The 21,358-nt window shown below is 35.9% G+C and overlaps 1 protein-coding gene across 18 annotated transcripts in view; it reads right to left on the bottom strand.

Moving 5' to 3' along the window:
* The window catches only part of ERC2 (ELKS/RAB6-interacting/CAST family member 2), a 413,687-nt gene that overhangs the window by 242,933 nt on the left and 149,396 nt on the right, over positions 1-21,358 (bottom strand). For 5 of the 18 annotated variants that reach the window (XR_014958159.1, XR_014958156.1, XR_002465646.4 and 2 more), the window contains 6 exons: positions 21,050-21,190; positions 20,367-20,507; positions 16,940-16,975; positions 11,870-11,899; positions 10,837-11,030; positions 6,060-6,071 (listed from right to left, as the gene is read on the bottom strand). Coding sequence is in view for 1 of the 18 variants with exons in the window: in XM_021532844.4 (XP_021388519.1) it covers positions 6,060-6,071; positions 10,837-11,030; positions 11,870-11,899; positions 16,940-16,975; positions 20,367-20,507; positions 21,050-21,190 (554 nt within the window). In the remaining 17 variants the exon portion in view is untranslated. Of the gene's footprint in view, positions 1-6,059; positions 6,072-10,836; positions 11,040-11,869; positions 11,900-16,939; positions 16,976-20,366; positions 20,508-21,049; positions 21,191-21,358 lie in introns of all 18 variants that reach the window. The other 13 variants (XR_002465652.4, XR_002465653.4, XR_002465655.4 and 10 more) reach the window with 10 other exon arrangements.

The following is a 21,358-nucleotide window of genomic DNA, read 5'->3' as shown; positions in this document are numbered from 1 at the left end:
AAAAGCAATTTTTTTATAAAAGAAAGCCCCATGCTTGACTACTGAATTGATTTTATAATCTCGACATAGTCACTGTAAGTTTTATAATATGATAATAAAAAACTAAGCAGTGACTTTCTGTGCTGTCACTTGCATTCAAAACCTTCATGCTGGTTTTTCTTTTCAATCAAGATCATATAACCTAAAGAATTATTAGCGTCCAAGGCATCTTTTAAAATCTGGTGTCTCCTTATTCTTAGCTTTTCTTATTTTTATTTTGTTAAGTAATACAATTATCACACTGATAGCAAATTAAATACCTTAAATCCATAAACAAAATAAACTATCCCGAACATTAAGAAATTAATTGGTCTGTCAAATTTAAATATTAAAAGTAGAAATACTCCTACAATCAAGACACTTTAAAAAGCTAACAGATTAATACAGACCATTACATAGGCATGGGGAAGTGCTTTGACTGAAAACTTCTGAAGAGAGAAATAAATAACAAATAAATAAGTATTCCTTGGTTTTGTTAAACATGCTCAAAAGAAAACAAGCAAAATCAAGCCACATCACTTAGGAGGAACACTTCACCCCAAATCTCAAGGAATTCCTTTCTTTGCATATCTGGCTAACCTATTGCCATACTATAGAAAACAAAAAGTCCTGTATATCCTGTCTCAGCATTGCCCTTCTTGCCCTCTTAATTCAAAAGCACAAAATCTAGCAGACCCTCTCTTCTCCTTCTCTCTTTGAAAGAACTACATTTTCCCCTCTCTCTTTCCCACTGCAAAGGAGCAGGAGCGAGACTTCGACCCCCTTTACAATTGCTCCAACTCCTAACCCGTGTGACAACATAATCTATAATCACAAAAAATTTTCATTTTTATAATTGTGCTATTTGATCTTGTAACTAAAAAAAAATCTGTTCTACAGTGACATAAAGGGAAGTAGCTCAGCTTCCTTAGCACACCTATTATCATTTGGGATGAGAATGCCCCTGGAGAGACAGGAAAATGCTATCAGCCTGTGGCTGGATCTCCCCAGCTGCCAGGAAAGCTAATGGGACATTAAGACTTTCCCATAGGAAAGCAGATTATGAAAACTGAATAAAATTTTAGTGCCTTTTGAGCATGAGAATTTGGAGGCAATTCTCTCTGGTTAACCTTGGCCAAATAAAGGTAGGTAGTAAAGGCCACTGTTTTCCACATGCCTGAGAAAATACTATCACAAAAAATTAATATTATCTCTGACTGTGGAAGGATGCTTGCTCTTCTCTCTGCCATTCTCCTGATGCTGAGACTATGGGAAACTCCACATCACAGTTCATCTGCTCATCAGAACTGGCAGGTACCCCTCTGTGTTCTCTCCACATCTCTTTGAGAAAAAGAACTGAAAACAAAATCACCAACACAAACATGAGACAAAAAAATCACCTAAACCAAGTAATATTAAAATAATTTTAAATTATCTAAAAAAAAATTTAATTCCTATATCGCTAATTTTCCAATTGAATGCATCATGCCTAGAATTAGCAGCTAAGATAAGTGAATTTTAGTATATTCAATGTTTTTATTACATTCCCAAGGTCCTTTCACTGATAGCTTAGATAGCTATTTCAGTTCCACCCAAGGAGCAGGCTTGTAGCCCACAAGACCTGTAGGTCTCAAAAAAACCTCTTCTTCCCCTCCCCTTACACTCCCCCACTTTTAGATCTCATCACTTCAATTGCCTGAAGGCTGGCTTCAGGTTTCTTAATACTCATATTATGACAATTTTTCAGTGAGACAATTGTTTTGCCCCCAAATGCACCACAAAGCAATATTATTGTCCTGGGACAGCCGAGAACTCTGCCTGGTAGAAATCAAGCGAGCGTCACAGAAGTCACTGAAACATTTCTCACCTCACAGGCAAAAATGTGGGAGGAAGGGTTTACCTAACACACACTCTGGGAACTTTTCCAAAATCTTTATTTAAGAAGTGTTTAGTCTGACACAGTTCCCTCCAAAGCCCTGGAGAGATGCTAGAAATATCCACGTGAGGATAACGCATGAATGAAAGAGACACACTAAAATCCTGCTCCAAACTATGGTTCATGTCACTTTGTCTCAAGGCAGATCTGCACTGCAACCACGGAAACTCCGACCCAGCACTGCTGTCTTCCTCAGCACATTCCTGCTGGATGACACTTTACATGAACATGTGTGAAATTCGTACCAGAAGACTCATCTGTCACACATCTCTCTCTTACACCAAGGATTGTCGTGTATTTTCTTCTGATGTTCTACTTTAAAAAAAACCCAAAAAGCACTGCTGATGACAGCATGCCAGATGAGAAGGATATTTGATCTGATTTAATATGGCAATTGCTTGCTCAGCTATTTTATTAATTGAGACCATTAGCAATAACTGTAACCAGTTACTGGAAATAATTTGTTGCCTGAAATTTGCAACCAAGAAGTTGCAGCCCTGCTACTGCTCCATCAGGTCCTTCCCAACTGTAGTCCAGAAAAGTTTTTCCTTCAAATTATCAAACAAAGCATCTTCACAAAAACAAATAAAAAAAGAAAAATCAGAAAAAGCAGCTCCTGACTCTTTCCAGTTTTTCTCTGCATCCAACCGCTCCACAGCATGTCCAGCCCAGCCTGACAGCAATCAGGATCACACCTCCTCTGCAGCACTCCACGTTTCATTGCAATTTCCTTCTGGATCAAATCTTTTGACTGCAATTCCTGGCTCACCCTAGAAGTTCTCAGGATCAATCCAGCCATTATCATCCAATACATAAATCAAGCTTTCCATAAAGCTTTTGCAGTAACTTCTTCAGATCTCCAAATAAATTAGGTACTCTTTGTATGATTCTTGTTTAGACATACAAACTTCCTCTTATTATAAATTCAGATCAGAGCACAGTCACGTTGCTCCTGCATTGTGAAAGCAAACAATATGAGTGGAAGGAGTGGTTGCACCAACAGCCCAATTCCTAAATTTAGTGCCCCTGTCTCTTTTCAGTAACAGCTTTTTAAGGGCAAGCTGTGCTATCTCACAATGATTCCTCACCACACACCCCTCCACCATGCACAGGGAATCCTGACAGCATGAGCCCAGCAGTCACCAAGAACCCCAGGGAGCTCTGGGGCTACTTCATGCACACGTTCAAGAGGTAGAGAAATCTGCCCCCCTGGATGTTGCCTCTGAGGAAAACTAGTGGAGGCAGCAGGTCTGTAGAAGCATAAGAAATATTGATGTCTTCAATCAGTAATCATGAATGGCAAGAGTAACAGCTCCTTCTGTTCTCTCCTCCCCAACACAGAGTTGTGGTGTCACCCAACCAAATCCAAAGTTGGTATTTTTCCTTCAGCGAGGTTAGAGCTCTTTCCTCCTCATATCCACTTCATTCTCCATAACCATTTACTTTATGGAATATTTATCTTTCAAATCTCAAAAAAAAAGCAAATCAAATTACAAAATATCCTTCCTAATTTAAATAATTCCTTTCCATTTTAACCTTTGCATGGCTTTCAGCAAACTAAAAGTCCAGAACAAGGCTGACAAGTTCAGTAGTGAGTGGGATGAAATTGAACAACAGTGCATCATCTTGTCCCAGGGCCCTCTTTGTATCTTTACTGTTCATTGTTCCCTTTTTTCCCTTAAAGTAAAATACCAAGGAAATAAACTTTCTACTTTACTATTTCTTAAAAAATGAAGTTTACAAAACTTCAAAATCACACATAAAATCAGATAAATCTATATAGTCCCACCTCAGTTTGTCATCTCTTTCAAAATGTTTAAATGCTAAAACATTGGTTCTGCATATGTAGCAAACAGACTAAAACAGAATGACATGTCAGCAATCTGCCTGTTATCCAATGTGACAACTATGTTTCTCACTCAGAATAACCAGTCTCTCAGAAGAGCAATGTGTATCACAATTCTCTCAGTTTTCAGTAGTACACTATCTCCATTTCTCCAGGGACATTATCTCTGAACAACATATCCCTCTGCCCTTGGAACCATCAAACTGACATTTGACAAAACTGTGGATGGCTTGTAGGTTAAATTTAAAACTGTTGAACCTTCCCTTGCACATCTCACTGAGCTCTGGCCTCCCACGGAAACAATTAGGAAGGCCAAAATCAGAGCTGGTGGGAAACGTTCTAGCACTGGTCAGTACAATTCACATGGAAAAAAATATCCATCTCCTGCTTATCTGCAGGTAGAAAAGTTTGGGGAGTATATAACCTGCTGTAACCAAAAGGTGTGGGGATGTCATGGTGCTGATGGCTGTACTCAGAATATTTTATCTTGTACAGGCAGGTGCACATGAGGGCATTATGCCAATATATTTGATTTTCTTTTTGTCATCAATATTGATAGCCTAGCATGTTATAAAACAGAGGCAGCATTTTTCTAACATAAAAACCTCACAGGATTATGATGACTAAAATGACAGCTAAGAACATACTGATCAGCAGAAATTATGGAAATTAATAGATCTGTTTCTTAAATTAAGTTTTGACCTTAATGAAGATTCAAGCTGAGAAAACTTAACACTTCACTGAATACCCACAATAAATTCTAATCATACCCTACAACTTATCTGGGACTCTAGGGATGAAAGTTGGCAGGGTTATGCAGACAGTTTGCTTCAACAAGGTCAGTTGGCTTTTCAGGTCAATAAAACATAACAGAAATTGCACCTCCAACTGCTGAATAAATGTTTCTGCATACCAATCACTGAATTCCAGTGAAATCAACCATAAGGACAACCACATAGCATAATGCCTTTCTTTAGGCTCTCTTGAGCTAGAGAGATTTTCAATCAATGTTGAGTATGCTCAGATAGAAATGCAAAGTTGTCACATTCAGAGAATAATTTCATCATGGCCAACTCCATAACAAATGCATTTAATTACCTTCTGGAAGCAAGAAAGATTCTGAAAATAAATTGTTGAAGTATTTTCACAATCTGGGTGTAATAACTATCTCTTCAAGCACATAAAAATGTGACAGACAGACAGTAAATTTAGAGTTCATCCAATTCTTTACTGCAATCTATAAGCCTCAAATTTCAGAAACAAAACTTTTCAGCTGGAAAGTAACTTGTGATTGTGGCATGCACTACAGCACATCAGGAGGAAAAAAAAAAAAAGTCTTGTCATCTTTTTGCAATGAACCATCTTTAGCTGTGTTGAAGACAACCCTGTCAGAGATTCTCTGACATGCCAGAACTGTGAATTGTGCTTGGAGAAGCACAAGAGGAAACATCAAAAAGATGTGTTAAGGCTTTGCTAACTTACAATTTACAGCCACCCATAAGCATGAGAAAGAAAATTAGCATCAAGGCCTACTAAGAGAAAAACGTCAACCAGATCAATTTTTACTTCCAACAAGCACTACAAGACATGTAATACTCGGTAAGTTTACTCAGAAACAGTGTGCAGAGCCAAATGCCAGCTAAACTAATCTACAACCTGGAAAAATTTAAAACACAAATCTGACTAGATGAGGTTACATACAAACACAGCATAAAAACACATACAGACAACTCCTTTACAGTTATGTGCTGGTCCAGAATCTGACCAGCAAAAACAGCTAAAAGTTTCTGAACCACCTCATATTCTGTTTGTAAGCAGTAAAACTGGCAATGGCAAAGTATCAAGAATAGGTCTCTGATCTTCAGTATAAATCTCCCTGTACACAACTGGCACTGTTCTTTACCTGCTGGGTTGGTTTATCTACCAAAAAATTATTCCAAATTTTGGACTCCCTAAACAAAGATAATACAAGCAAAACCAAAAGAAGAAAACATCTTCACACAAAACAACATATGAATTGAATATGTCGTTAATAAACTTTTTTTCTTATAGGTGTTCAATAAAAAGATTCATTTACTGGAAAGTTTCTGGTCTAGAAATGGAATGACCAAAAACTTCACAACAGGGACAAGTGGAATAAAAACAACAAAATACAAACAGAAGTTAATAATGTGGAATCAAAACAACCAAATAAATGAAGCATCAATGAAAATTTTCATTGTGGAAGGAGCATTAAGTAGGAGAGCAGAAAATACTGACCTGGAAGTCAAGCTGGTTGGAGAAGGGATGAAAGCAGCAGTTTGGAGAAAAACAGATAGGGAGGAAGACAGCAAAAGAGAATAAAGGGAGGAACACATTAGTTCTTCAAAAATATAACAAGCAGATGTTATATTAGCAGATTATTAAAAAGAAAAAAAAAAAAAGAAAAGGGAAGGGAAGGGAAGGAAAAGCAAGAACTAAAATGAAATTTCTGCAGAGCTACATCCTTCCTGTGCACTGAAGAAAATAAACTTTAAATCAAAAGGGTATCTTGTTGGATAAAAGGCTATCTTGGTGGACAGTAGATAGACATCCACATTTATAACCATTCAAATTCCAAATTCACATACACACCAAATAGAACAAATAAATTGGATCAATATTGGTAGCAGTTGCTGGCCCACAAACATCTCGTCATATGCCACAAAGTCTTTCATTTGAACTGTCACAGGCTGGTGACCCTTCCAGTAGAAGTCAAAGCAGCTAAACAATTTGGCAACTTGTTCAAAGATATTTAGAAGTTCACAAAGCACTGTAGCTAATAATCAAAGATGAAGATTTGACACCCCACCCCACCCACAAAATGCAGCCCCTTCCAATGCTGACAGCAAATTTTTAATTCAGCATGAAGAAGAGAATTGATACTTTGGCCTGAAAATACTCTGATTTTTTTATAACTTTATTTGTTAAAAAATACCTAACACACCCATTTCAAAAAAGCAAGGTCAAAAAAACCCCCACCCAGCTAGACTAGTCCTTAAATCAATCTCTGACACAGCATTTTGTGAATTAAGGAAAAGGAGCATATTTAACAGCCATAAAATTACTTTTTTAAAAAAGCAATTATTCCACATGCTGATGTTTTGTCTCTTGTGTAATAACTTGTCACTGCTGTGTAGACTTACCTTCATTAGAATTCAAATCCAAATCAATTCAGAATGAATTAATTGTAGTTTGAATACCCCAAGAGCTTGACTACACATCTATAGTGCTATAAACCCACTGCATATGAGAAGTAGGTAACAAAAACAAAAAACAACTTCTTGTTTAAGAACAAAAAGGTTTGTCTCATAGCTAGCAATCTTCACCATGTTGTCATCACTTCCTTTCTCTTTTCAGTCTAAATTTACCAATGGATAATTTATATTGTACTATGTGCCAGTGCTCTTTCACCAAAATCACTCTTCTTTCCCTGCAGTGCTTACCCCTTCCCATAGTTACACAGAACAAGCATCCCTGCAGAGCTTTGTTGTACCAGAGAAACAAACCACTGTTGCTTAAACTCCTCCTGTGTCATGAGCACTTCATTCCTTCTTACCAGCCCTCTCTGCACCTGTTGCCAGCTTTAATTCAACTTCCAGGCATATGACCGATGAGAAGTACACAGCAGAGTTCCACACAGAGCCTTGCCAGCACCTGATGACATTAATACCTTCCTGTCCTTCCTGGAGATATTTATCTGACATTTCAGGATTCACTCTTCATTATTTATATCTCTGCTTCATTATTTAGATGGCTCATAATGACACAGACATAAGGAAATTCACCCAATCTTTCTTTTCCTGAACTGTATCAAGGATTATCCTTAGTTTATGTCAGCCAGCCTTACTGGTCCCAACTTCACAAACGTGCATTTTATGCCACTGTATTTCACTTCATTTTGTGATTCAAACTCTCTATCACATTTTATAAACATACTTCCCATTCTAACACTATTAATAAAAGCTTTAAACAATACACTCCCTCAATCCTGACAGTTCTGTTTCAGCTGCAGCTCCCTCTCCTTGGTGAGCCTGTTTGCATTAAAACTTGAGCTGATCATTACCTTATCCAGTTTCATTTACATTATTTTTAAAAAAACTCACAAAAATAAAAACCAAAAAACCCTGAACCACATTTCTTTCATCATGAAAACCAAAGAAAATCAGCAAGCTAAATTTAACAAAAGCACATTGTTCATTAAATGTAATATCTTGCATTTGATTTTAAACTTTTTAAAATTATAAACAGATAAATTGTGAAAATTTTAATAAAAGTTATCAAATAGCTTAAGTGTAGTAGCAGTAGTTTCTCCTGTGTAGTAATAAGAAACTGTAAAATAAAAGTTAATATAGGGAGAGTAATTAAAGAAACAGACCAACATGATTTTATATGAGCAATAATATTAATCTAAAGTGGTGATGCTCAGGAGAGTGATAGTTTCTGAGCCAAGAAAATCACATTAAAACCAAAAGAATTACCATTCATATGAAGACTTCTTCATAATTATTAATAATGTTCATTTGCCAAGTAGCACACACTTATAAATTTAACTGCCCATATCTCAAAGAAGATATTTCTGCCTGAGTATTTGACACTTCATGTGTCAATATTTCTGTCTAGTAGAACATTCATCTAGTATTCATCTCCTTGTTTTAATTTCTGTTTGAATTTGTAAATGATAACTTTATTACAATTATTTTTACTTTTCAAATTTATTTATACAAGCACACCTCATTATATTGAAGAATTCCTATGTGAATATAACAGATACTGTGAGGATACCACAGCTTGCAATAGTCTAGATTATCATTTCCTCAGACATTTATATCGATATATTTTGAAAATTTATGTTGTTGCAATTATCTTGCAATGTAAAGATGTCGGCATAGCAGTGAACATGGATCCCAGCAAGCCATGAATGAATAAATGCATTTTAATGCCACATTCATTTTCCTACTGGACCCCAGAGATGCCCTTGCATCTGAAGTTTGAGGAAATGCCCAATATATGCTAAAGGTCCATAGCAAAGTTAAACCACCCCATCACATTCTAAGTACAGTACTTTCTCTTCAAAAGTCTGTGTTCACTCAGCAGTAGCACATTATTTTCTGAGAAGTTATTTCAGGGTCAACACCCTCATCAGCAATAACAGACTAGAAATTGGTGCTCCCAAACTTCACTGCTAAGAGTATAACAAATTTGAAAAGCAAATGAATACAAAAATAGAAAACTCTCACCCATTACAGGATTCTCAGACAACAGGAACAGATTGCATGCTGACAATAGTGTACCAGTATCTCTGGACTCCTTAGTACCTTGTATCTTTGTAATTGTTTTGTAATTAATAATTCTCAATTCAAATTAATTTACTGCTCTCTATAAATTCTTCATCTCTTTTAAAGTATTTAAATCAATTAACATTTCCAGAAATTTGAGATCGTAAGCTTCAGTACTTCATCATGACCATCCTTTAATTTTGTCATTTTAATATTCAAACTTTCAACTAATTCATGTTTGCTATCTAATAAAGGTCTTAAGATTATCCTCCCAAACCCAAGATTGCTGTGCCTACTAATGAGTCTGGTGCCACACAGTAATTCAGTGTTACAATGTAAGAAGGGGATCAGTTGCTGTTTACACCTGGTGGTCACACCTGGAGTTGCTGCATTCCAAGTCTGGGTCTGTAATTGCCCCTGCACCACTGCATGGAAAAGGCAGCACTTTCTCATTCACACAAAACCTTTAACTGTGGTGTATTTGCCTATCTGCTGCTTTAGGATTTTGGAGAGCGTAGGCAGAGCTCACAGGCATGGTGCACAACGCGACCACTTGATTATTCAGTTCCTCTGGGACCTCCTTTACACATTCAAATAGATGCAAACACTTGAGTATTTAAACTCTGATGTGCTGAGAGAGACAGCTGCCAATTGAAGTTGCTCTCATGTAAACAATCAGATCTATTTTAAATACAAATCTTCTCTCACTTTGAATTTGAGGTCTCCATTCTCATGACACTTAACCATTACTGAACTATACCAAATATCTGCAAAGAGTAACAAGTTTTGGCAGCAGGTAGCTGTGAAGGTTTCTAAGTCATCCTCAGTAAAAGGTGCCCTCTACATCTTTCTTTTCATGCTGGCTGTTTTATGCATGGTACCTCTCTTTCATGGTAATGCTCCCTAATGGGTGCTTTCTCTTGACTGGAACTATAGCAATGATCACAAAGTGAAATCACTTAAACTTCTTTTTTGGAACCATGAAACAGTTTTCTTCTGATTTGATCACAATCAAAAAAATTAGATAAATTATTTGAAAACATAGAATTCCTTCTTTCATTAAAGAAAGAGTGCCTAATTAAAGGAAGAGAACAAAGAAAACAGATCAATCAAATAAATAGCAGGACCCCATACAGGAGAAGGTTCCAAGATCTATTTAATTACAAAGGGCATCAGACAAATCCCCAAACCCTGCTCTCTCCATTATGGAAGGTCTCTACAATCTTCCCAGAAACAAGACAGTCAGTGCCTGGTCAATGTCAGAAAATATTCTTTTGAAGCAAACAAAGACTATGGGAACACCGAAAAATAGTTACAAATATTATTAAGTAGTCATGAGATGGGTCAGAAATACTTATCAATATTTTTCATGACCTCTGAGAATGACTGATAATGCTCATACTTGAAGAAACATGTGGGGGCAGGTTTGATTAACCAGTCACTAAAAAGACAGGTTTGTTCCCCAATAAGTTTTTTAGGGGGGATTGCTGTGCCTGTAAATTGCACAGGCAATTTCCTGTACATGCTTGTTTTATGAATAGTATTAAAAAATGGAAACCTTAAATTTTTCCAAAGTCAGTTGACAGAAGATGCAGTTCTCAAGTAGCCCTTTTTTGTTCTTTTACAAAGCATAACAAATATTCTCTTAAAAAACATACTCCACTTTTAACTTCTCTGCTTCTGAAATGAAGATCAAGTAAGCAAAAATGCTACTCAATGTAAGACAATACAAAAATTACCTTTCTAACTCAGCAATTTTCTTATCTTTGTCATTCTTCTCATTCTCTACTTCCTTGAGTATTTCTAGAAGTCTGTCAACCTCAGCCTGAGCTTTGCCACATTCTTCTCTATAGTACGAGGCCTCCTTGTCAAGTTGCTTCATTCTGTCTGCAAATTCTGGATTCATCCGTGCCTCCTCTTCAGCTTCATGAGCCTTCAGAATCAATATTTCAAAAAAGATAAGGATGACAATAACTTAAATAGCTTTAAGAGCTTTACTTCTTCAGTCTCGGAGTTCAAGATCACATTAAAAAGGATTATGGGTATTCCTGTCTGATGCATTATAGAAAGACACAAAAGTATCTACATAGTCCAATACTGTTGTCCTGAAAGGGGAGGGGATTTATTAAGGGGGTTTTTACACATTAAAGTGACCACCCCTTTAAAGGTGTTTTTTCAAATTTAACAAAAAACTCACCTTGTAATTAATTAAATTCAGTGTATTTTGAAGATATAGGCAAATTCTTAAGAAATCAATCATGTCTTCTTTCCAAATATATAAACACATACACTTCGTCTATGTATAAATATACAAACACAGATACATATATACATGTTGTATATATCTGTATCTCCAGATGTCTCAAATGCAGTTTGATACAAAGAATTTAAAGGAAAGAAATTGCTTTTAATGCAGAGGTGATCTTAAAAGATAAACCAATAAACTAAGAAACTGCTTTCAGCAGACATCTTACCCAATAATCCTTTTTAGCCTATCATTAATACTTAACCTGAAACATCAGAGGAACAAGCCCATTGGTGAAAACAGCACAAACCTGGCGAACACATGCATGGATGGGTGGGAGTTTCACAGACAAGAGAGAAGGCAATGAAAACAACAACAGTGCAGAGCCCAGTCCAGCTCCCATCAAACCTAATGGCAAAACCCATTAACTTCAATGGGAGCACGACCTGGCACCGAGTGCTTTCAACTGTTGGCTGCAATAATCACAGACAGATGGAAACAACGATGCACTGCAATGCTTAGCCTACCCCTTGCTTCCCATTATTCCTAATTGGCATCTTGAAAGAGCAGGCAAGGAAAAAAGAAGTAGTTTAAGGCAGTGCACATTAAACATAGAAAATTCAGGTAACATACAGGATTTTTTACAGAAATTCACAGTATTTCAAACTGAAGATCCTCCAACTATCTTAGTATGCAGAGAAGACATGGACTTACTTATCCTTCTTAATTTCAGGGAATGGACAATGCAAGCAAGCAATGAAAGAAATGCAGATCAAAATGAAGCATGCATGTTTGGGAAAGAATTAATATAAACTACAGGTACTAGAAGGTACATATTCTTTGCAATGGTTAAAGTTTTCTGTATAAATAAAGAACAAGTCTGAGTTTATTATAAATAAACAAAAAATTGAAATTAGTAGGGAAAAAACTTAGCGGGTTTGCATGTAACATATCATTTAAGCATGAGGATAATAAGAAACAGATAGTAGATTTGAAGTGTTATTTATCCTACTTGGAGGTTTTTATTCAGAGGAAATATTTCATCACCAAAAGAAGCCAAGGGAATGACATGAGGAGCCTAATAAACCTACTGACCTTGCTCTTCAAAATCTCTGTTTTGATACATGCTCCAGTCCCGAATTCCATGCAGATATAAGACTTTTTAAACCCAGAACTCATTTAAAGTAACATTCAAGGAGTATCTTGATTTTACTATTTGAGATGTCAGCAACAGATCCCTTTCAGGCTCATAATCTTCCTTACTGATAAACTTTTATTTATTTTATACCAGTTGTTAATTGTATCAAGAAATTTACTTTCAAGTAGCTTTGTCATTTTTGAAGTCAATGTAATACTCAGATTCAAGGTCAATTACCTGAGAAAACACTTTGTCCATCAACCCTATTACAATATTATACACTTTTTTTATCACTATGTAATTTTGCAAGGAGGCATTTAAATTCCATAGGTAAATTCACTCTAGAAAAAGAAATATAACCCAACTCCCACCTTCAAGATAGTAAGAAACTTATGCAAAAAGCATATTTTTCCCTAGTCTTCAGATTTCTCCACCTCTCCTCCCAAGGGTAAATTCAGAATTTCACAGTTCTTCTCTAAATGCTATTGCTCTTTCATGTAACTCCCTGTCACCTTTCTGTCCTTTCCCTTTACTTTGGTACAAAATCAATTGCATACCAGCCTTGCTTCTATGGTTTCATAGAGAGGGAAAATACTTTCCTTCCTCTAACTAGACTTCACTTTAGCATAAAGTTAAGTCTCAGTTTCAGCCCATTTTTTTTCCCCATGTACCTCTATCCTTCTCTTATGCCAGAGCAAGAAGCAATGGAGATGAAGGAGAGAAGCCTGTCTCTTTTTTATGTTTCATTGCCACACTGCACTTTCTGCAAAGAAAATGCATAACTGGGCAAGAACATCACCAATGCAGAGCTGCCAAATGTTCTACTACCATGGAGTATTCCTGTCACACAGCAGCTCAGAAATGTACTGAAAAGATTACCTACTGCACAGCTGATAAGCAAATCACCTCCTGAAATAATAAATGTATTCCTCACTTTAGCACTTTAAATCGCTGCTCAACAGCATGCTAAGGAAATCAACATTAAGGTGCAAAAATTTTCAGTTCTTGTGTTTTCTGTGGTACTCATGCTATTCCATATTTGTGGGCTGTGGTTTTGGAAAATTCTGCAGCACAAACTGGGTCACTGCATTTCCCCATCATGAAGTGGAACTTCTAAGGTATGATTAAATGTGATTAAGCATCCAACCAATGCCACATATAAATCAATGTAAGCATTAAGTTACTACAAGGTTGGTCTTAAAAATAAAAGAAAAAAAAAACAAAACCAGCATTACAAACCACCAATTTAGCCAATCGCATCTACTTTTCAAAGCACTTGGAGAATCTTTTTTGGAGTATTGGCAGGAACCAGATTTCTACAAGGGTATTGCCCAAATGAAGAAGTAAAGGAAAGTTAGTTAAAAAGAGGGAGCAAGAACAATAAAAAATTTTTACAAAGAGCTTTCTGCAGGTGGAACTTTAACCTGCAAATCCCCTTAAGGGAATCTTCACATTGTAAACAAAGCTGCTGATACCAGAAAACAGCCAAACACAATCCATCTGACATCGCCAGGACAAAGGCATAGAATTATTTATAAGGCCCCATTTTATTTTATGGCTTTGAAAGACGTGTTTGAATGCGAACTAGGCACCTTTCTGAATTTGTTGTGTACAGATCAGGGGTGATTTGTTGACAGATGGAACTTGACTTTTGAGGTCAAACAGTAGGCCCAAAGGAGTTAAAAGGTTGCTCAGCTGATATGGACCCTGCTCCTGCCAGGACAGGGCAGATTCCTGTGGCATTTTTCAGGCTATAGACTGAACTGGTGGATCTAGTTCTAGGCAGAAGCTGCATAAATCACATGAATCAGAAATTCCCTGCCTATTTCTCCTGTCCTCTCCTTTTTCTGTTTAATTCCTGTCCTCTGTTTACTCCCTAAGTTCTCTGTTACCTTGGAAAACACATTTTCTGTTTCTATGGGGCTTGAGACCATGTGGGACTGGTCAATGTGTATTTTTCAGCCTTCTTAAACCTGTATCTGCAAATGATAACCCTTGTGTGTGCAGATGAGCTTAATTTCAAACTAACCCGCTCGCTTTATGATGCTATTTCTGCCAATATTATGACTGTGATGTTGTATATTATTTTTACAACTGAGCAAAAATAGCATATCACTCTACCATTAGAATGTCACAAATTTTTACATTAATTATACATCTGTTCTGATCTTTGCTTCATAAGCACTGCAAATGGTTTAGAAAAGTAACATTTCTTTATGTAAACCACAAATTTCCTACAGAAATATCATAACAGTGTGCCACAGACATGCAACATGAATTATTTAGGCTATTAAAATCTTATGCTACAGTCATGCATGTACTATTCTGCATAATAGAAATGGATGGATAGATAAGTATTTCATTTTTAAAGCTTCAGACACAAACATACACAGAAAGCAAGTGGGTACTTAAAATTTTAAAAAAAGAAAAGGAACAGCAGAATTTACATGCAAAGTATTTATTACTTTCTAAGATCCTTCAAATTTTATTACTTTCAAGAAAAAATGGGAAAAAGGATTGTTGTCACATGAATTTTCTTGTCTCCTTAAAATTCAGGAGGTTTTCATTTAAATTTAGGGACTGCTCTAAGTAATTTATAGTGTATTCTGCAAGTAGCTTAAATTTTAATCTGACATTTCTCTTACAGAAGATCTTGGAAAATTTAGTCTTTAATATTCAGAAAAAGGTTCACCTGAACTCCAGACTCAGTACAGCATGATATTTTCATGACAGCACAAAGACAATAATGCAATTTCTTACAATCAATTTTGCATAAAATCTCATTGGGTGTTTCAAAAAGTTCACCTTTAAAGCCTAAAGAAATGTATGTCCAATTCTATTTACAACTTATATATGTAGGAAAAGGAAGCAGGTAAGCAAGAGAAGTTTATTTTTAAAAAATCATGTAAGTATAGTACAATTGCCTGGTGTCAAAGGAAAAGGATCTTACATCCATTGCTTTGCAACTTCCAACAGGCTGTACTTTTGAAAATTAACCACATAAAGGCAGAAAAAACAGTTAAGAAAATGACTGACTTTGGAATATTGCACACAAACAGATTAGGAAGTAACAAATTAATTCTATACAGCAGAATCACTAATACTGATCTAATGACTGGCCAGTATTTATGAAAACCAAGCTAAAAACTAACAGTAAAAAAAACTCCAGTCTGAAAAGACACAGACAGGAGCAGGGCAAATTATGTGAATGGAAACATAACTACTACAGAAGTGACCCACGATGATAGGGAAAAAAAGGAGTTTACCACTGGAAAGGACAAGCTTTTTCTCCAGCTGTGCCAGAGGGTAGAGGTGATAATATCAGGTTTAATGCCATTTTGCTGAAATTTATGACTAAATTCTAAACACAGGTAACCAATAACTTTAAAAGTAAATACAGTACATTCTGTGGGACTTTCTTTTCCCATACAAAAGGTATGACACATCCATTACATGGTTGGAACTACAAAACCTAACCATAATAGATCCCAAAGCTGGAAACCTGGTCCACGGACACTCATGGCAAAGCTCCCATTGACTTCAGGGATGGCAATACCTCCTCTAATGTGCAGTATCACATTACTTAAGCTACAAACCCACTTCTTCTATATATACACTATCCAAATTACATAGTGATTCTGACTAGGATTACTATGTAAACTATAGCTTTTAAATTGCTCTTATAGTTACATCATTTTTTTTGTCCTGTGATGCTCACAGCACATTAAATGTAACAGTCTCAGCCAAAAAGATGGAAACTCCTCTCTGCAGAGAAAAGGCTTGTTGCTGCTTTTCCTCAAATTGAAGGAGTCAAGTTAAAAAAGATATTGTGCAATTAAAGCAGGCATTTGTGAGACTATTAATGCTAAACAAGCCACAGCAATACTGTGCTTTTTCAAAGACTGCCTTTTGCATTTATGATTTTATATTTCAGCATTTTCTTCACTTAAATATAAAGTTTCCACGTTCCTAATGTGTATAAGCTAAATGTATGCACTCTTTCATGAGTAGAACTGATCTATTTTAGTCATATGGACCTTTGAAAATACTGCCAGTCATTTCCTAGATATTATTATTCATCTAATTAACTCTGTCACTGAAGATAAGCTGCATAAATCAGGAGTTATGCAAGCTTGAAGGATCAAATAAAGTAGGGTATAAGGAGGAATTAAAAAGCATAGCAAAAGGAAAAAAAAACTGCATGCATTTTCTAATGGAGAAGTTGAGGACCTAAAGGACAGTTATTTTCTCAGAAACACAGGATGTACCTATTTAACACATTTCACATTCTTAAAATGGCCTTCAAGTCCACAAAGTTCATTTATTTGGATATAATGGATACAGCAGAGTGAGCACCAGGAGTGTTCTGCAAAGCTCCACAAGGAAGAGCACAACACAGTAAGGGAATGGATCCTCATGCTTCCATATGTTACAGCGGGCATCTTAAAAATGAACTTACTGGATTGTACATCTGATTGAACAACTGCTCAGCTTGCTACATTGCAAAGTTGGTAAGGAGTGAAGCACAGATAGGAAAAGAAGGAAAGATCCAGGAAAACAGCATTAGCTCAACAAAACTAGTGCATTTGCACAGAAGAACATGTCATTAAAAAAAAAGGAAAAAAAAAAGTAGAAATTTAAGATTCTAAACATTCCTTGGTGAAAGTGAGAGGCACTGGGGAAACATAAATGTTGACTTTGGCTCCTAAAAAAGAATAGCTGGAGTAAGAAACTTAAGGTTTGTGTTACTTTCCCTTTCTCAAGTTAAATAACCCATGAAATAAAGAGAGGTGTCCACTTTTGATGATACATTAAGTGCTGGTCTCAAGCAATGAATCACAAGAAGTGCTTTTGGCTGAGGCTGCAATTTATCACCAAAGCTTCAAAGACAGTAATAATAAAAGATTAATTAAATAGTATCATTAAATTTATTACTTTCCTTTTGTTTAACACAATACTGAATTTTCTATGCAGAATGACTTTCAAACAGTACAGCTTGGCAAATAGTGCTTTAGCAACTGCAAATATGTCAGTAAGCAAGTAAATTTAAGATAATGAAGAACAACAAAGGGAGGAAATTCTGGAGTGGATAATAAAGATTATATATACATACATATATATAAAGCACTTTGCTACCTACTAGGTAATTCATGCTCTTCTTTCACAAGTAGCAATACAAAGTAACTCAACAAAAACCTATGGAATCTGGGGGAAAAAGCATTGACCATTCTCTGGTATCTACAATTTTTTCTTTTAAAATTTTTACAAATTTCAATCCATATTATTTGTCACCAAATGTTCAATAAGCACATCTAGAATTTAAAACATTATTTTTTATAACAAAACATAGCAAAGTCACATGAATAATTGCTTTGTACAAATATTCTCTTCATTATTTTTGAAATGTGCCTACTGAAAAATCATGGGTTTAGAACCAGCATATTTTTTTCTTGCTGAAACGCAAAAAGTCCAGTGTTGCAAGACTGAAAAATATTTGGATCTAATCAGAGCCAATAAAATCCATCTTTATTATCAATAAATGAATCCTATTGTCTCCAAAAAACATAAATAGGGAAAGCTGGGGAGGAGAAACTCCAGAAGTTGTTTTGGTGTTTTTTTCTTTACAATTATAGTTTGGACTTGCCCCTTGTGCACATTTTCCTTCAGACACAGCACTTACCACCATTAGTGCTCATGCAAAACTTACTCCCAGCGAGCGTGCACAGAGTACTGTCGTCGTACTTCTTAGTTTAATTTGTTGAAACTTATAAATCAACATTGAACTATAATTATTTTACAGCAGCATAACGAAGTACCTCCTCCATGATATTTTTAGAGAGGAGTACTGTGTAAGCTACTTGGAACTTGTTCAAGGAGACAGCCCCTTGGAGTGGGTTTGGAAAGAGGGAAGTAAACGGTGCCAGATGCCCCTGCTCCTGCAGAGGTGGATGCTCACACGTGAGCACACTCGGGGACACGTGGGGTCATTTATGACCCTGCTGCTGTCCCCTCCTCCTCTGACCCAGACATGTGCAAAAGTGACCCAGGTTTCTGTTTCGCTCACTTTCCTGAGGAGTGAGAACCCAGTGCAGGAATTTTTCTGGGGACCAATTACTTTTAACGCAGGGTATTTACAGGTTTGAACATAAAGTATTTCATTAAAGAAAATGTGAATTGAAAATGACTGTTTGGAGTCTACTGTCATTAACAGTCACTGTTTCTGTTCAATTAAGCATGCCCAGAGAGAAGGTTGTAACTGCATTTTATTGTGGAAATACCTGGTCTCCTACAAATGGTAGGTGAATTTCCATTGGGGCTTTATGCTGTATTTATGATATAATAAAACTATTATGTTTTCAACTTTCATTCAATAATTGTTTGTATTTATACACAAGAAACATGCTCCCGTTTTATACAAAAGACATCCCAGACACCCTCTGACTTTTGTAAGTGCTTGTTTTTCCATGACTGTATGATGTGTTTATATGTACAGTCATAAATGATTGACTTAGGATTTCAAGTCCTTCAAGAGAATTTTGATGAGGGTTTTTTAAGTGATCTGTGCTTCCGGCATTCTTTTAATTATATTTTTTAAATGAAAAAAAAAAATTCAGATTGTAATGAAGTATCCGCTGAAGTGGAATGCAAGTAAGCAAACATTTATTCTAACAAAATAAAGCAAACTAAACAACTTCCAGAAAAACCTTTTTTTTTGAGATTTTAATTCTACCATCAATAGCATTTTTAAGGTATCAAACATTTAAGTTATTTGTGTTTCCATTTGTATATGTTTATTGAAAAAAGCTTCCCTTCCTCTCAACTAAAGATCTAATGCAGGCACCTAACTGCACATATTAATTCTGAATTAAGAAAGAATACAAGTATAAGGTTTACACACTGGTATCCTTTATAATTTGCAATACCTTCTTCACAGGTCAGGCTATTGAAACAATGCTTAATCTGAGCAGGATTCTACTCAACCTGGGTAAAAAAAGTGTCAGAATATTATGCTAACAGTGATAATGTTCACAGAACAAATATTAATTACCAGAAAATGAAAAACTATATCAATATTAAAAAAAAACCAAAACAACACTTGATGTACACTTAGTCATGAATTGCAAAAGGCAAACGTAATGCCTGACCCCATCAAATACGTAATGAGAACAATGAGAGCAGACATTACTACAACACAGAGAAAGGTCAAAGAAACAATGGTATCAAAACACTTGCAAATCATTTAAGCAAAATCTAGTTTATTGCAGCAATTTAAGTAAAACCATGTAATAAAATACAGGGTTTGTACGTTTTCCTTTAAGTGCTTGCTTCCACTTCTTGCTGAATAGAAATACTGAATTGCCAGCTGATACAAACTTTTGACTATTTTGCTTAATTATCACAAACATGTTTACCAACAAAGCCAAAAATACATCAAAATAAAACCTAGGTAGAGGTTTCATTTTAGAAGCTGATTCTTTTTATTAGGAATTCCAGCATTTCTTAGACAAGCCTTTAATTTTCTTCTCATCCTACAAACATTTCAGTTTGCTTCTAAAAGTAGTGTTAATTCACACACATATAAGCTGCTGGTTTGATAATTCCTTTCTGCCCTTTTCCCTCCAATGTCCTGCTCTCAGTTCATCTATTTGTTGCAGCTTCTCAGAATTCCCTCACAGAGGTACTGAGGACAATTTCTGAGGCCCACTAGTGGCTTTGGTACAAACCTCTTGAGAAATTGCAGTACTTGATGCGAGCATCAGCAAACAGCGTAAGATGGGTAGATTCTAGATTTACTCCAGAAGAGTAAATAAGCTCATCATTTCAAAATGAGGGTATGGGATGCTGATTTTTGTTTTGCTGATTGTTTGTTTTAAGATGGAACTTACCTTTTTCAACTGTGCTTCCAACTTACTACACTCTTCTTTCTTTTGTTCTATGGCTATTTCTAAAGACTTAAGTTTGGAGTCTCTTTTCAGCCCTGCTGATGCCAATGAAGATGCATGTTCTTTGAGATCGATTAAACTAGACTGGAAAACGACCAAGAGTAAAGAGTTAATTCCTAGTCACCAGGACACTAACTCATTGCCAACTTAGCAATCACTTGGATCCTGTTTCCCCCTCCCCCAAAAAGAGTTGACTCAAACATAAGCATTGATAGCAAAAGACACCATTTTGTGCATAAACTGGAACCATAGGAGCTGGCATGCAGTGAAACACAAACATTCATAATACAGACAAGATCACGTCATATTTTGGAGGCACAAATACACTGAAAACTATTTCTCTAACTGACAAATGAAAACAGGAGCAGCAATGGGATAGTTGAGCCTAGTGGAATTTTAGGTAAAAGACAAAGTAGAGATTTTGATGCACAACTATGTAAAAACTGAAGTAATATTTTATGTACAAATGAGGACTGTAAAGAATGCTTAAGAAAACAGCAGTTCTGAAGCTGAACACTGGAGTGGCAGAATTTCAGTACTTGACATGATTCAAGAGTAATCCTAATGCACTTTCTTTCATCATAATGACAGAGATAGAAGAGCAGAGTTTTTAAGAAAAGACTGACCTCTTTTTCTGTCAGTTCAGCTTGTAAAGCATTAACTTTCTCCTTCAGGTCCTTGTTTTCTTTTTTATAAGATTCAATTTCTTCAAGTCTTTCTCTGTCATCTCGATCCCTTTGCTCCTTCAGACGCTCTATTATTCTTTCCTAACAAATGAAAGAATTGCAGAACAGAAAAGTTGGAAATCATTTTAAGACAGCATTAAATTTGTTTGCATTTTGTAGCACTTAAAAAAAAACACAAAAGCAGAGGATGATTGAGTTAATAGAATAAAAAGTCAATGCAAGATTTCTCTCGATTTCAATATCATAAGA

The sequence above is a fragment of the Lonchura striata genome, chromosome 12 (assembly GCF_050655825.1).
Source record: "Lonchura striata isolate lonStrDom1 chromosome 12, ASM5065582v1, whole genome shotgun sequence".
NCBI classification, from domain to species: domain Eukaryota; kingdom Metazoa; phylum Chordata; class Aves; order Passeriformes; family Estrildidae; genus Lonchura; species Lonchura striata.
Note: the sequence above shows the minus strand (reverse complement) of the source record. Positions and strands in the feature narration are given on the sequence as shown.